Below are 17,343 nucleotides of genomic sequence, written 5' to 3'. Positions count from 1 at the left end.
AAGGCCTGCCGGGGCTGCGGGTTGTTCGAAAGAGATACCGCGGTCCTGGTACATAAAAGGCCTATGACGGAACACGACGGTTTTTAGTCAGTAAGAGTCTGACAACTCTTTTGTAACTGCTTGAGTAATAGGTATGGGTAAGGTGTGTACTAGCCAACATGATTAACTATTTGAATTGATTTTATATACAAATTTATGTACACAATGTTGTATAGTGATATTTAAATATTTGTATACGGTTCTTCAAACCATACAGACAGAATTGTGTTGCTGGGGAGTTTGTTCCACCACTTCTTCTTCCCAGCAAAAACACATAGGAAGTGGTGAAGGGCGGGCGTTTTGGGGGCTGTCTTTTGTATTGACGTTCGAAAAGTGCTGATTTTCAGCGTACTTTGAATAAATGACTTTTGATTTTGATTTTGACATTCCCTCACCGCTGCTAACCCACAGCGGGAGGGGTCATTTGATGATTTTTGACGTCGGAAAAAAAAAAAACAGATTAGTCGACTAAAACTCCAAAAGTTAGTAAATCGATACAACACTATGGTAACGGCCACGTTCCATTTCAAGAACCAAATCCGTGCTGTTCCGGATCAAAATTATTACTTTCAGCTGAATTCTTTAAATATTCAAAGTAAGATGTTATGTTATTTTTTTTTTTACTTTTAATAATTTTAGGTAGCGGCAATCGCACAATTTTCAGTCCAAATACAAATCAATAGGTAGCGCTGAAGTATTTTTTTACTCTAGCCATTTCCCCGCGGTTTCCCCCGGGTCCCGCGGCAACTACTGCCCTTACCGAGATAAAATATACTAGTTCTTTGACCAAAGAATAGGCCAGCCTCCTCGCTATTTCGTTATATAGAAGCCGATTAGACTGAAAATAGAAACGTAGTTGGAAAATCAAAGTAAATAAAACACATTTTATAACTGTATGTATATATTCGCCAATCTAACAATCTCCATGTATACAATAACGTATAAAATAAGAGCATAAATAATGTACAAATACTTGATACCAAAAAAAAAACATACCGGCCGAATTGAGAACCTCCTCCTTTTTGGGAAGTCGGTTAAAAATTACGCGTGCGTTTCAGCTAATAGACATGACATAATCTATACTAATATTATAAAACTGAAGAATTTGCTATTTTAGTAATAACTGGTCCAATTTGAAAAGCAAAGGTACTTTTTATTCGGGAGTGCGAAGTAATTCCCACAGGATGCGGGTAAAACCGCTCTTAGGGTCAAGACAAAGTTGTAATTATGAAGTTACAAAACAAATATTATAATCGATTGAAACACGAATATGTAACTATTTTACCAATAAATTACGATAATTATATATAACCATTTCACTCATAGAATCAATATAGTGAATTTTCATTGATACATTAATTTATTAATGGTAGGTATCTGTGCGAACGATAAAAACACAAACAAAATTAATTTTAAAACTTAATCTACAAGCCGTCAGTCTTAACAATAATTATGCTTATTATTTACAAAAACATAAAAAAAATCATTAAAATAAAAACAAACTAATTAAGTGCCATATTAAGATAATCACAGAATTTTCAGGCATTCAGGTTTCAGTTAGAATACTTTTCTTTTTTAAAGTAAAAGTTTATTTAAAAAAGGTTTTATTTAAACCTTGAATTTTATCATATAAATATTTATTTAGCCATATATAAGGTTGTCGTAACATAGATAATTTAGTTTTAATAACCTATTAGACTACGAGATAAGAGCCAATTTTTCAGTCTATACCAACCAACTCAAAAACTACTAGGCGATTTTAAAAATTATTTCGCCATTAGAAAGCTACATTATCTGCGAGTAATATAGGCTATATTTTATTCCGGTAAAACCGCGGAAAACGGCTAGTCAGATAAACCACTATATTTAATTTTCAAATAGAAGTTATATTGAAAAATCGGCCCTAAAATTACTAATAATAGTCATAATTTACTAACCAAAGCATTGTGATAATTTATAGAAATATAGTATAATATATTATGAGCTATGAAGTACCTACAAAATATCATTCAAATGTAATATTTAGGTACTTAAACCAGCTTGGTAGTTTAAAATATATTTTTACAAGGCAGATATTTATTTAGATATACATATTAAAAATTCAGTGGAAATATTGAGAAATACTCAGTTTTTTGATGTACCTATTACTGGAATTCATTGGAAAAGAGGTACTAAGGTATAATCAAAAGTGTAGTCTTTTCTATTGATATGTGATGTTAGGAATATTTATTTATATTGGAAGTATATAAAACATAGGATATTTGGAACTAAATGGAATAGGTTTCATTCAATTTTATATAACTCGAAAGCCATTTTTTAGCTTTTTATCGCCAAACCAGTTTTAGGAAAGTATATGACAAAAATACTCTCTCACACTGACAATATAAAACTTATTTATTACATTTTTACTACAAATCTGCTAATTAGCTAATATTATAATTAAGGCATTTGCTACTACTACATAATGTAGGAGAAAGTCATCCGCCGTGTCTGTACTTTCGCGATAAACTCCAAAACTATTGCGCCGATTTTCATTTCACTAACAGATATAGTGATTCACAAGCAAGGTTGACAGACAAAGCCTTATAGGTCGAAATAACCTCTTCACCTAAGACGATGTTACACCTAAAGTAGGTATTACGTCAATTTTCAAAATGTCTAACTTTATATTAAAGTTATTTTTCGTCAATGTTCATCCATCTGGACCGTCATTAAGGAGTCTTCAGGGTGAATTTCCAAAATGGCTTCCGTGCCATCGTTGAAGGGAAAAGATACGCTGCCGTCGATAACTAGACCTGAAATTATGAAAAAAATTAATAATTATAGAATAAAATGTCTTTTTGGCTTAATATAAAAAGATTGTAAAATTAAAGTCAAGTTGCACAGCTTAGGGCCTCCATTTTGTGCATCTTAAATTATTTTTATTTATGTATTTTGTGTTGAATTTATTTAGTAGAAACATATTTACAAAATATGTATTTTGTTAAGAAGTTAAAATCTTAGTTAAGACTCATTTACGTCCAAAATAGGGTAACGTCCGTTTTACGTCCAATACGACCTCCAAACGAAACACGCAGTCATTTTCACAATAATCAAAACACATACACATATTTTCACAAATAAATGTATTATGCTGAACAATCAATGAAAATAAATAAAAATCTTAAATAAATGAAAATAAGTTAAAAATCTTTTTACAAGAAAACCTTTTATATACATCGCTCTAAAAGTAAATGTCTCTAGAAGTTCTCCTTTTAGGGAAGACGGCTAAATAGCATATTATACAAACCTGCATCAGTGCAGTGCGATTTGACCTTGACGGAGCTCGCTCTGTCCCTGACCTTGAGACCTCGCGGCCTAGGCCATTCCTCGAAAGTTATATACTCACGAACGGAATACGCTAATTGATCTGAATCTGAAAAGTATATGGAAATAAGTTTTTGATATCCTTACTAGGATCTGTCATACTCATAAGTAATTTCAAAGGGTCTTTCCAGTTGCAAGTTTCTTATGAAAAGTCAGACACAAGTTGCACGGTTCCAAAAAGCGAATCTCACGAAAAAAAAAGCAAAAAATAGCTTCTTTATCGATTTTTAAATAACTTAAGTCTGTCCGTGTATGTGAACGAATAAAATACTAGAACCGCATAATAAATCGTACTGGCTGTTCCCCGTAGGTCCACATACGTTCCGAAGAAACGAGTCCCCGCCAAATTGACCCCCTACCAAATTAAAAGTCACCATGTGCTTCTCAGGCTATATGTGTGAAAAAATAATGCCGGGTATTATTTTTGATGAGACTGAGACCATTTGGACTGACAGACAGAGTCACTTTCACATTTCTAATTTGAAGTATACATCTAGAACAGAAATACCAATGTATCTTACCTGGTGCAAACATGAGTTTCTGATTATATTTCTCGGTAACTTCTCTGGCTTTCTCCAGCGTGGTGTTGAGAGCTACTCCGTACTCCTCTGATAGGATCCTCATCAGCTCTTGCACGGAGTGGGTGCGGAGGCAGTTTATACTGAAAATAAGGAAAGAGATCATAAATATTGTACATTGGGGGAGAATAAGAAGTAGTATATGGGGGGAGTAAAAGAAATGTGTAGTACATTGAGGGGGTAAAAAAAGTGTATTACATTAGGGGAGTAAAACAATATGTAGTATTTCAGGGGAGTATAAGAGGTACATTAGGGTATTAATGTATGTAGTTAATAGGGGGAGTAAAAGTACGTAGTACATTGGGGGAGTTGAAAGTAGATAAGGCTAAAAAATAACTGGTAGAGTAAGCCAACTCTAGTAAAACGAGAAATTACTCCTGGTGCTAGGTGCTACTGTAGCTGTTCAGCACAGGTTCAAGTTTTTTGACTTTTCAAACAGGCTATGAAAAGTATCTTGAAGATCAAAATAGTCCGTTACACATTTAACATACTGACCTATGAAAATATATGTGTGTGTGTGTTTTCTCTGTGTGGCTGTGTGAGGGGGGTGTATGTGTGTGTGTGTTTTCTCTGTGTGTCTGAGTGTGGAGGGTGTATGTGTGCGTGTGTGTGTATTATGTTTCTCTTCCTTTACCAAAGACGGTAGACGGATTTATTGGACATTTCCACCTGCTTCCCTGTAAGGCCATGTTACCTGAAGTGCCACGAGGTGCTGCCGGTGCCGGTAGTGACGCAGAGGCCGGAGCTCTTGCGTCCCTGCTTCCCTGTAAGGCCATGTTACCTGAAGTGCCACGAGGTGCTGCCGGTGCCGGTAGTGACGCAGAGGCCGGAGCTCTTGCGTCCCTGCTTCCCTGTAAGGCCATGTTACCTGAAGTGCCACGAGGTGCTGCCGGTGCCGGTAGTGACGCAGAGGCCGGAGCTCTTGCGTCCCTGCTTCCCTGTAAGGCCATGTTACCTGAAGTGCCACGAGGTGCTGCCGGTGCCGGTAGTGATGCAGAGGCCGGAGCTCTTGCGTCCCTGCTTCCCTGTAAGGCCATGTTACCTGAAGTGCCACGAGGTGCTGCCGGTGCCGGTAGTGACGCAGAGGCCGGAGCTCTTGCGTCCCTGCTTCCCTGTAAGGCCATGTTACCTGAAGTGCCACGAGGTGCTGCCGGTGCCGGTAGTGACGCAGAGGCCGGAGCTCTTGCGTACCTGCTTCCCTGTAAGGCCATGTTACCTGAAGTGCCACGAGGTGCTGCCGGTGCCGGTAGTGACGCAGAGGCCGGAGCTCTTGCGTCCCTGCTTCCCTGTAAGGCCATGTTACCTGAAGTGCCACGAGGTGCTGCCGGTGCCGGTAGTGACGCAGAGGCCGGAGCTCTTGCGTCCCTGCTTCCCTGTAAGGCCATGTTACCTGAAGTGCCACGAGGTGCTGCCGGTGCCGGTAGTGACGCAGAGGCCGGAGCTCTTGGTGTGCGACCAGGCGCCGTCGTCGATCTGCAGCCGCAGCAGTGACACGCGGGACGTCACGCTCTCGCCTATGAATACCTGCGACAATAATCAGTATTTACAACCCGTGCGAATTAACTGTGCACCTCGGGCTGTCACGTCTTTTGAACGGTACTGAGCGCTTTCTAAGCGGCTACTGAAAGCTTACGGCGAATGCGGGGCGCCGCGCGGGTCAGCGGCTGAAGGGTCACATTCCAGCGGAGTGCACAGTTGATTCGGACGAGTTGTATGTTAACTTCTGCTTCATGCTATATTCCTAATTTTATTTGGGGCGGAGTCGGTGCACTATAGAGAGAGCACCTACATAAGGATGTTCAAAGGGGGAGTACATAAAGAAATCATAGAGGGAATACATAAGGATGACTTAGGGGGAGTACATAAGGAAGACATAGAGGGAGTACATAAGGAAGTTCCTAGGGGGAGTGTATAAAGAAGACATAGGGGGAGTAATGGTGAAGTATATTAGGAAGTCAATAATAATGCCGGGACACCTTTTCACACACGGTCGGTTAGCCCCATGGTAAGTTATTAATTAACTTGTGTTATGGGTGCTAACACAACTGATAAACTACATATAGCTACATATATACATATTTATAAATACATATTATAACACCCAGACCACGGCCAACAAGCATGCTCATCACACAAATGTCGACCGAGCCGGGAATCGAACCCGGGACCTCAGGTTCGGCAGTCCGGCATGGTGACCATTGCGCCATCGAGGTCGTCAATAGGGGGAGTCAATAGGGGGAATGAACAACAAAGTTTATAGGGAGAGTACATAAGAGGATTACATTATAAGTATGCTCTATTCAGCAGTCACTTAATTGAATATTTCACAATTGTAATGAACAATCTCACCTCATTTAACGCCAAAAAAGGCAGTACTTTAGTAGCGAGTGTCGAACTGACTTCTTCCTTTGTATCGGCGGGGTTCTTTCGTGAGTTCAGATTGTAGGCGTCTGACACGTCGAGAGCATCCCGAACGGGCGGATATCTGTACAAAGTACAATACTTTAGAAAAAAAAAATTAAAAAGTGGATATACATGTAAGCGGGAGAATTAAGAACCTCGTCGTTGGGAAGTCGGTTAAAATGACCGGCCGCTTATTTTGTTGATCTAACATGCTAAACGAGCTTTACTCATGATACTTATTGCGAAGTCTTAGGGTCTTTTCTGTGAAAATGTCAACTGTCTAACTATCACGGTTCAGAGAGATAGGAGATGCAACCTGGTGAAAGACGCGACTTGGCTGGTCGCGACCAGCCAAGTCTAAAAAAGGGTCCCGTTTTACTATATAGGTACAGACCCCTAAAAGGGTAAACAATAGTAGCCTAAACTATGCCACTGTGTTCTCCTTAGAGAGAACCACCGCCGTGGAAAGTAGACCTATATTAAGTGTTCAACTAACCTGCAATAATGTAGCGTATGTAGATCGATGGGCGTGATGGTGTCAATTAACTTCTGTTCGCTGGTTATAGTGGTGCGTATCCTCGAGCGGCGCATCCATCTGAAACGGCCCTGCAATTATAATTATTTAGTTAGTACATTGTTAATAACTATTTGGCAGTCGTTACGGGTAGTCAGAAGCCAGAAAGTCGGACAACCAGTCTTACCAAGGGGTATTGGGTTGCCCGGGTAACTGGGTTGTGTGTTGAGGAGGTCAGATAGGCAGTCGCTCCTTGTAAGACACTAGTACTCAGCTGCATCCAGTCAGACTGGAAACCAACCCCAACATAGTCAGGAAAAGACTCGGGAGGTGAGATGATGAATTAAGGTTTTCAGTCTTGCAATCTTAGATAGGTAATTATGGTTATGGTTTCAGAGAAATATGAGAAACAAGGGGCCGGCCGTGACTAAAAAAAATAGAAAAAACCTTACATACCTCCTTAAGCGCTTGAAATGCACCCTTGACATCGTTGGAACACCAGGTTGGCAGGCAGAGGCGTCCCACTGACTTATGTGGTGAACTGTTGAACCCTATCACTGGTTTACTGTAGGAAGAACATAAAGACAAAGTCAGTTTCAAAACGACCTTTGTAGGATTTTATGAAACGGAACACTAGTTGCACATTGTCCCGTTAAACAGTGATCAGCCTCTAAGGCTGAACTGCGAAATACCCAAAAAAACACTAATTGCACAGTTCCAAAAAATTGGTCTCATTATGAAGATCTAACAAGAATTCACAGGGACCTGATAATTTTACGCAGCGCGGCGCGGCGTGTAGTGGGATTGGTCTTAACTTAGTTTAATCTTGAGCGCAAGTGGTGATTAACGCTTATTACAAAAAAAAACAATACATTCTCTGTACAAGAACAGAATGCAGTCCTGCAGTGGATCTATAAAAAGGCTGATAATGATGACACAATTGAGTTGTACTTACTTTGCGTCTCTTACTCTAGAAGCCGCTAGAAGGAAGGTGCCATCCCCACCGCAGGGGACCACCATGTCGCACCACTTTATGAGATCCTCTTTATAAGTTAACCTGTAACAAGAAAACAATACTTATTAATATACACAGTCTTACACCGGCTTAAATGTATTTATTTCACGAAAGCGGATTACTTAAACTTGTGTGTGTAAATGTATCTGCTTAGTCAATGTATTTTTTTTATATTATTTTAAATAGGCCTATGAAAGCTCTTTCGAAACGTCAAACTAGTTGCACGGTTCCAAAAAGATGGTCTCATGGAGAAACTCCATAGACACTCTTTAAGAACCTATACAGTGCCGGCTTTCACTCTACTAGCGCCCTGGGCGAGATTTCTACGGCGCCCCCAACTGCAATTCAAACCCATACGAAAAACAGTCATATATAGTTACCGAATGTGCGAGCGAAGCGAGCGCGAATTTTTTTTTATAGTTAACAAATCAAAGCAAAAATTACCTAAAATGTAGCCCAATCGTACATAAGTTATTGCGGGTTGGTGAACGCAAAACACGGGTACACAGGTTCTGATTGCGCGAGCGAAGCGAGCGCGACATTTTTTGTTATATTTTAGACCTCAAAACAAAAATGACTTAAAATGTAGCCCAAACGTAGATAACTCTTTGTTGGTGTTGGCGCCTATGAATTAAAATTTTTGGACTTAAAGTAGTACCATAAATAGAAACTAGAAGTTACTTTCTTATTAATAAAAGGACTTAAAAACGACGCTACCTTTTTGCTAGGGTAGACAAAAAAATGTTGAAAAATAACAACAACTATAAAGTGAAGCAAGCCCGAAAAAGCTTTTTTGAGATTTGGATCACTAAAAGTCCTTAACATATATAATAAAAGGCGACTGTGAAGTGAAGAAGCCGCGAGCGAAGGGAGCGCGAATTTTTTTGAGTATTGGGACATAAAAGTAGTGTATCTAACGCGCTCGGCATTGTATGACAATACATTAATTTAATTGAAATTTCTTGGTCCAGGAGCGTACCGCGGCGCCCCTGAGTCCGCGGCGCCCGGGTTATTCGCACACCCTGCACCATAGGTTAAGGCGGCCCTGATGCTATCCATACATTTGGATACAGTTCTTGTATTCACAATTTCAACACTAGAAATAAACATAAATTAACCGCATCTAACTATCGATTGCATAAAGTGCACGGTTCGTTTGTGGGCCTTTGTATACGCATTTATAATAGAATCCCAGTTCATTTGCTAGAACTAACGGACAGTTCTTTTAAAATCAAAATTAAGGATATTCTGATTAAAAAGGCTTATTATAACATTAATGATTATTTCACAGATACACGCAGATGGCAGCTCTGAAGTGGACAACAAGTGTTTTTTATATGTATATGACGGCGCCACCGTCGATGTGTCAACCGTCGATGTGTCAACCATCGATCTGTCAACCATCGATCTGTCAACGGTGGACTTTATAAAGCGGCGCGCGCGCACGACTCGGGTCATTCGTTCGCCGACCGTTGCCGAGTGCACACCTCCCACAAATTCGTGATAAATAATTGTTGTGACTAATACTGTGTTAATTGGAATAAACCAAGTGATTGTGTGAGAACCCCTTTGTTTTATTTAACGATGTCGGATCCTGACGCCGACATCAGAAGTGGGATACAATCCGAATGCCCACATCTGTTAAGGATTGCCCTGCATCGCCCACGTGTTCAAAATGTGAAGATTCTAGTGGCAAAAGTTGATACGCCTGATGCAACACTGCTATCGCATTGAATCAAGCCAGGCAAGCACAAGCAAGAATCCTGGGTGGTGAATCTCGTACTGCAACATGATGTTGGTTGGTTGGTGAATGACCAGACTGATTTCGGGCAGAACTCGCCACGTGAAGATAAATTGCCTACCCACTAAAAAGAAACAAAATGGAAGTCGATAATTTAAAATGGAGTTTGTAGTAGAAGATTTATTAAGAATTTCAGCGAAGGTACAAGTATGGTAAACACGGTTATGGTAATGGTATCGGTTTCCATTGTTACATGTCAAGCTAGTTATTGAAGGTATGCTAGAAAATTAACCGAATTTGTCTTTTTTTTTTTTCTTCATGTTTCAACAATGACGGTGATTATTGTGCAATATGGCGAGAAAATTACGACGCTGCCTGCCATTAGCCCAACGTGTCTTTGTGAGGTCGGAGTGTTGGTGCTTGTGCATCTCCGTGGCTTCACGTCCGCGAAAGCTTTGCTGTACTGCGCGCCATAGCGATGTGCGATCGTCACGCACGTTGAGTGAAAAACCCGGTGAGACCAATCCATTGTTCAATCCATAGTTTTATGTTGAGGTTATTTTTTACACGAGGTTATTAAACGTGGAACTGCCTCGTTGACTAGTGGTATTGGTAGATATGAACTGTGTCGTTGGTTTAGTTGTCACGTAGTGCGACTGTTGTGCTCGGGATCTCGGGTCGGGACGAGTTCGCTTTGTTGGTTTTGGAAATTTTCAAAAGGCAGCCCGGAGCCTGGAAGATGCTGATTGACGCACCCTTCATTGGAGAGCGCATTGATGTCGGTTCTCCTTGTGGTTTCTCTCTGGTTGTGTTGGCTGATCTCGTAATAAGGGCTAATTATACGATCGCCGTGGTCAAAAATCAGCTGGCACACAATTATTGTCAGTGGTAGTTAACTAGTGGAATCACCGACGCTGAGAGTGAGTGTGAGTGACAATCGTAGTTGTAATTTACAATTTGAAAGTCGGACTAACTGTTGGATCTTTCTTTTATTTCTTGCTTGGCAGCTGATGTGACCGGTTTCTTCGTTTGAAAGGTGATTGCTGTTCTTGAAATCCGTAACTGGTGGTGGTGCAGCTCGTGATGCGTAGGAGAAATGTGTCAGGGGTGTAGTGCCGTTGAGTCGTTCTGGCTAGTGTTGGTGCGCACTTATGGCTGTGATTTCTGGAGTGTAGGTCTGGTGGGTGGTGCCTGTCTTATTCTGAGCGTGTCGGTGTGAAGGACTTGCCTCTTGTTTAGGTTAGATTTGCCGGAGGAGGACTGTTGCTGTTCCCAGAATATTGCCTCATCGGCGCGGATGGCTATTGTTGCGCCACACATTTGGGACTTGACGGCTGGGGGGGCCACTGCTGACCCAAATGTTTTCAAAGTTTGGTCAGTTGCCTAAGCACTTTCCTTTTCTGACTTCACGGATGCCGTCTGAGATGAAGTTTGCCGGGGGAGCAGAAATTGTCGGGTTTGTGGCTGAGTTGACGGGTGTCTGGCTCTGCGCCACGATCGGTCGATCTGTTTGGTTAATCAGGTAGTATGTAAACGCGAACAGAGAGAGTTCATTGTAAGGCAGGCTGACATAGTTGGTTTGACTTTAATGTCTACTAGATATAGTTAGTTGCTTATTGAATGTGAGGATAACGATACCCAGCGGAGATATCCCAAATCGTAGTAGTGCTAGGTCTGACTTCGGTCTGAAAGTCCGACTCACAAGGTTTGGTTGTTGAGTCTTTTGTATTGTAATTACCTAGAAACGGCTGTATTAATAGCTGACCTCTCTTTACGAATTCATAGATCTTGATCATAGAGTTGGGCCTTTTGGTAGTCTGACTTCAGGGATCGAATACAACCTTTCAATTAGGAATCCCTTATTTGAATCCGTACTTAGGCCTTGAACAGTAGCTGTTGTCTTCCGGCTAGTCTTTCCAATCAGAGAATCGTATACCAGTCGGAGTATTCGAGAAATCCTGTAAAAATTCTACTACTCTTATAACAATAGTAGAATTTTTGGCCAACAGTCAGATAGGGCGAGCAATGCGAAATTTTTAGTGCCTATTTGCGATTGTAGAGAATGATTTGAACGTTGCGCGACGGGCTCGTAGAAGTTCATTATAATCATCATATACCCGTCAGTCATCATCATACTCTTCAGATCGTTGTTGTTGATGTTGATTGAGTAGCAAATAGTACCAGGTTCAGTGCAATATACCGTATACCAATCGTGCTTATATTTTATTTCTACGAGAACGATGTCTTCAGATCTAGCGAGCTTCTTAGTCGACTCTGCTTAGTCGTAGATAGAAATTCGAGATACAGCAAACGGAATGATTTAGGAGGAAAATAGCTTGGACAAAACAGAGCGTTTTAATCTTTTAGTGACAACAGTGAGATTCCTCTTGAAGATGATTTTGTTCGTCTAATTTGAGCGGAAGAAACCGAAACTCAATTGCATAGGAATTTCTAGGGCTTTTGCTTTCATTGTAATAGACGTAGAATATGATAGGTATCTTCTATGGGGTTTCTTGCCGAATATTCTCCATGGGAACAACTGTATGGTCCCGTGCAACTAGTGTCGTGAAACTTTATAGGAAATCGCTAAGGTTCATTTGAGACCATCTTATATTGAATTCGAGTACTAGTAAGACCACTCGAAAAGTGCCGTGGTAACATACCTGGAGCCCGTGTAGGCTTACTTGAAGTAGCTTGTATTCCAACTAAGGACTGAGGAGGCCGAGACGGCGGCTCACGATCATGGAAGGTATAAGGTGTCATCTGATAATGACGGTGACAGTGACGAATTTCAATTAATGTTCTTTGACCTGTACTTATATGACACGACTTCAGAAATGATCATGATGTTCGACTGACATGACTTCAGAAAGTGATGATTGGTGGACTTAACGTAACTAACTTAACTGAACTAGCTCGCAGGGCCATATTCCATGACATGTGACAAGTGACAAATCTTGGGGACTGCCCTGACACGTGACTGATGTGACTGATTCTAGGAACTGGCTCTCTGGGTCAATGTTCCACGACGTGTGACATAATGAGTCATGTTAAGAGCTGGCCTTAACGGGTCGTAGGTTCTGGTGACTAACTGACTATTTTGTATAGACTGTGTGAGATTTTGTGAAAAAAAAAGTAAGCTAAAGAAAAAAAAAAGAAAAAAAAAGGGGGAAAAAAGGGTAAAAAAAAATGGTTTAACGGTCTCCGGTTGTAATACCGATGAGAATGGTTTAACGGTCTCCGGTTGTAATACCGATGAGAATGGTTTAACGGTCTCCGGTTGTAAAACTGATGAGAAGGGTTTAACAGTCTCCGGTTGTAAAACTGATGAGAAGGGTTTAACAGTCTCCGGTTGTAAAACTGATGAGAAGGGTTTAACAGTCTCCGGTTGTAAAACTGATGAGAAGGGTTTAACAGTCTCCGGTTGTAAAACTGATGAGAAGGGTTTAACAGTCTCCGGTTGTAAAACTGATGAGAAGGGTTTAACAGTCTCTGGTTGTAAAAAAAAAGGGCTTGCCGGACCAGCACATTTAAGTCTGTTGTGATTGACCTCACAACTTAAAGATTTGACTGACTTGATTTGATGTGACTGAGTATGTCAGGATGAGCGAACAGTTCGTTGTCTTGTTCTCAGATGCTTAGAAATCGCTCGAGGACGAGCGTATGTCAGCATGGCCGTGACGGCGCCACCGTCGATGTGTCAACCGTCGATGTGTCAACCATCGATCTGTCAACCATCGATCTGTCAACGGTGGACTTTATAAAGCGGCGCGCGCGCACGACTCGGGTCATTCGTTCGCCGACCGTTGCCGAGTGCACACCTCCCACAAATTCGTGATAAATAATTGTAGTGACTAATACTGTGTTAATTGGAATAAACCAAGTGATTGTGTGAGAACCCCTTTGTTTTATTTAACGATGTCGGATCCTGACGCCGACATATATATTTTTTGTGACTAATACTGAATTGTATAATTGTAATTTAATTATAATTAAATTGTAATAGACAGCTGTGTTGCTGGGAAGTTTGTTCTTCACCACTTCTTCTTCCCAGCCATAACACTAGGAAGTGGTGAAAGGGGGGCGTTTTGGGGGTGCTGTCATTTTGTATTTTTTGACGTGAAAAAGTGCTAGAATCTAGCCTATTTTCAATAAACGATTTTGACTTTTTTTTTTGACTTTTTTGTAAGCTGCGATCTTTGATGAAAGGACAATGCCAGGGTCTGGGCTCAAAGTTTGCCCAGCAGTGGGAGTAGTTCCAACTGGTTCCATAGTGCACTCTGAACATGAAATCCAAATATTTTTGAAATCGGTCCCAGAGGTCCCGAGAAAAACCGGTTCAAATGTTCTCCATAGATAGTCACTTAACAAAGCCTGAGCCATTTGCCCAGTAGTAAAAGTGGTCGAAATAGGTTCTTTACTGCACTGTTAACACGAAATCTAAATATTTTGGAAATCGGTCCAAGAGGTCCCGAGAAAAACCGGTTCTAATGTTCAACTTGAACAGTCACTTTACAAAGCCCAAGCCGTTTGCCCAGTAGTGGGAATAGTTAAAATAGGTTCCTTACTTCACTCTTAACACGGAATCCAAATATTTTTGAAATCGGTCCCAGAGGTCCCGAGAAAAACCGGTTCAAATGTTCTCCATAGATAGTCACTTAACAAAGCCTGAGCCATTTGCCCAGTAGTGAAAGTGGTCGAAATAGGTTCTTTACTGCACTGTTAACACGAAATCCAAATATTTTTGAAATCGGTCCCTGAGGTCCTGAGAAAAACCGGTTCAAATGTTCTCCATAGATAGTCACTTAACAAAGCCTGAGCCATTTGCCCAGTAGTGAAAGTGGTCGAAATAGGTTCTTTACTGCACTGTTAATACGAAATCCAAATATTTTGGAAATCGGTCCCAGAGGTCCCGAGAAAAACCGGTTATAACGTTAAACTTGAACAGTCACTTTATAAAGCCCAAGCCATTTGCCCAGTAGTGGGAATGGTTAGAATAGGTTCTTTACTTCACTCTTAAGACGGAATCCAAATATTTTTGAAATCGGTCCCAGAGGTCCCGAGAAGAACCGGTTCAAATGTTCTCCATAGATAGTCACTTAACAAAGCCTGAGCCATTTGCCCAGTAGTGAAAGTGGTCGAAATAGGTTCTTTACTGCACTGTTAACACGAAATCCAAATATTTTGGAAATCGGTCCCAGAGGTCCCGAAAAAAACCGGTTATAATGTTAAACTTGAACAGTCACTTTATAAAGCCCAAGCCATTTGCCCAGTAGTGGGAATGGTTAGAATAGGTTCTTTACTTCACTCTTAAGACGGACTCCAAATATTTTTGAAATCGGTCCCAGAGGTCAAGAGAAAAACCGGTTCTCATGTTAGCCAGCCATTGTTAGCTAGCCATTTTAAGCAGCCACAAACCTAACAACCTTCTTTTCTTGAAATAACATTCAGATAGTTAGTGGTTTCACTGTTAACAGGATAAAATAACAGAAATAGACGTTTAAAGGTAATTGTTGTTTCTCTTGCTTTTCAGTCTCTATCTACTACAATCAGTCCTAAGTTCGTGTAGCGTCATGCAATTAATATCCGTAATGGCAATGGAAAAATCTTATCAGGACGAATTAAATAAGCTCGAACACGAGGTAGTAAATAGTTACCGTTGAGGAGTTCCCTCGTCTCACTGTCGTCTCCATCGGCAGGTCAGGTCTTAACCTCCACAGTTTTGTGGTGTCGGAGACATATACCCGAATGACAAGTTTTTATTCGATATGTGCTTACAATTTCCGAGAGTTCCCTATTGTTTTAAGGTTTCTATCACCAGACCCTGGACCGAATAACAAAGGAACTATTTGGAAAGTAAATCCTTTCAAACAATAAAATGATTGTTTAAATCGGTTGGTAAACGACGGAGTTAATATGCACGTACTTACGTAAAAAGAATACAAACGAACTGAGTGAGAAACTCCTCCATTTTTTGAAGTCGGTAAAAAAAATTCTCGTTCAATACCTCGTATTTGTCGATTAATATTATAATGCATTTCAATTAAGGTAATAAAAGTGGAATAGTTAAGAGTTCGTAAGGATGTTTTTCGTAATATTGAATAAGAGTCAAACCAGTTTTTCTCAGGACTCCCGGGATAGATTTCGAAATATTTCGGTCTGGGACCTATTATAAGCCTATGGAACATAATACACTATGCAGTTACTGTGGGCAACTCTTGAGCCCAACTTCCATACAAAGAATAGCATTGTCCTTTAAAACAAAAATAGGAGTAAAATTCTGATCAAGGATTGGTAGTTTTTTGGTATTGGTAGTTGGTTGGTAGGGGCGCCGGCGCCCCTTATGTCCGGCGCCCTGGGCCGTCGCCCAACCGCGCCCTACCCTAAAGCCGCTACTGAACCTATATACATAATTAATGCTATATGTAATGTATATTTTTATGTATGGTATCTGCTAGGGCCCTTAGATACGGGAGTCTAATAAGTAAACTAAACCATAAAAATCTAGATACTTTACCTGCTAGCCATTTCCACTTTCAACCCCATATCCCTGAGACTCTTCGCTACATTTTCCTCAAACGCCTTCTGCCTCTTGTGTACCGACACCATGGAGTCGTAATCAGACCCTCGCTTCCTCAGCACCTTTTCTAACTCACTTTCTGATAGATTCTCGTGACTATGTCTGAAAAAGAAAAAATAGATGTTGTTAAAGATTTTATACGACGGATCAAATAAATTTGTCTTGGTAAGGTTGGTTTCGGGAGTATTTATGTGGTTTGGTGAATGCACAGTTGTTTAAAATGAATCAATGAATAAATCAGGTATGGTTGGTAAAGCTATAGTTTGCCACGGTCTTTTGGATCGAAGGAACAAGATGAATACTTATAAAAAGTTAAAGACTTGTTTGTTTGAACGCTGCAATCTCTAGAACTTCTAGTCCGATATGTTAAATTCTTTCAGTGTTAGATATTTAGCCCATTTATCGAGGAAGTATATATACTATTTTTTATTTGGGAACGCAAAGTAATTTCCAAGGGAAGTGGAAGAAACGACTGGCGAAAGCTGCTAATAAGATTTTTTTGCTGTCGTAAATAGCCGCAACATCCGCTAAGATTTAAAAAATCATAATTCTATGACAATAACATGTTTACAACCTAAAGTACACTTAAGTAATTTCACCAGTCATTCTGACTATTTTTAACTTCATCTGCGTTTTAACAAAACACTCTAAGCTGCATACAAACACACGTTTCATTAAGAAAACTGCACATATAACAGTGACGTACATAGTTTATATATAGCACATTGTATGTACATTTGTGCATATTAACTTTCACTCAAACACGCGTGTTGATTGACTATACTAATATCATAAAGAAGGAACGTGTTTCTGTTTGTTTGTACCCTAAAGGCTCCGAAACTACAGAACTAATTTGAAAAATTCTTTCACTGTTGGGGCGCTACACTCTTCCCGAGTAACATAGGCTATATTTTATCCCGGTACGGGCAGTAGGTCTCATGCGACGCGGGTGAAACCGCGGGAAAACGGATGTAGAGTCTACTTTTATCTTTTGTTTTCCTTATCTGTTGTATGTCAATAATACGTAAAGTTTCATTAACACTAGTGTGTTGTTTTGGAAATCCCAGTGATATTCATAAATTACATAATACCTGTTTTTCTAAAATG

At 40.4% G+C, this 17,343-nt stretch overlaps 1 protein-coding gene across 1 annotated transcript in view; it reads right to left on the bottom strand.

The window, feature by feature from the left end:
- Window positions 1-922: 922 nt before the first annotated feature.
- LOC124643357 (NAD kinase 2, mitochondrial) overlaps window positions 923-17,343 on the bottom strand; it is a 31,871-nt gene continuing 15,450 nt past the window's right edge. Inside the window, exons 3-11 of the mRNA XM_047182319.1 lie at window positions 16,174-16,338; window positions 7,856-7,957; window positions 7,357-7,465; window positions 6,883-6,992; window positions 6,333-6,468; window positions 5,374-5,507; window positions 3,927-4,066; window positions 3,329-3,454; window positions 923-2,834 (exon numbers count right to left, since the gene is read on the bottom strand). Of these exons, the coding sequence (XP_047038275.1) occupies window positions 2,725-2,834; window positions 3,329-3,454; window positions 3,927-4,066; window positions 5,374-5,507; window positions 6,333-6,468; window positions 6,883-6,992; window positions 7,357-7,465; window positions 7,856-7,957; window positions 16,174-16,338 (1,132 nt within the window). The 3' untranslated portion in view covers window positions 923-2,724. The remainder of the gene's footprint in view (window positions 2,835-3,328; window positions 3,455-3,926; window positions 4,067-5,373; window positions 5,508-6,332; window positions 6,469-6,882; window positions 6,993-7,356; window positions 7,466-7,855; window positions 7,958-16,173; window positions 16,339-17,343) is intronic.

The sequence above is a fragment of the Helicoverpa zea genome, chromosome 27, assembly GCF_022581195.2.
Source record: "Helicoverpa zea isolate HzStark_Cry1AcR chromosome 27, ilHelZeax1.1, whole genome shotgun sequence".
Lineage (NCBI taxonomy): Eukaryota > Metazoa > Arthropoda > Insecta > Lepidoptera > Noctuidae > Helicoverpa > Helicoverpa zea.
The sequence above is the reverse complement of the archived record's forward strand: the minus strand, read 5'-3'. Positions and strand labels throughout refer to the sequence as shown.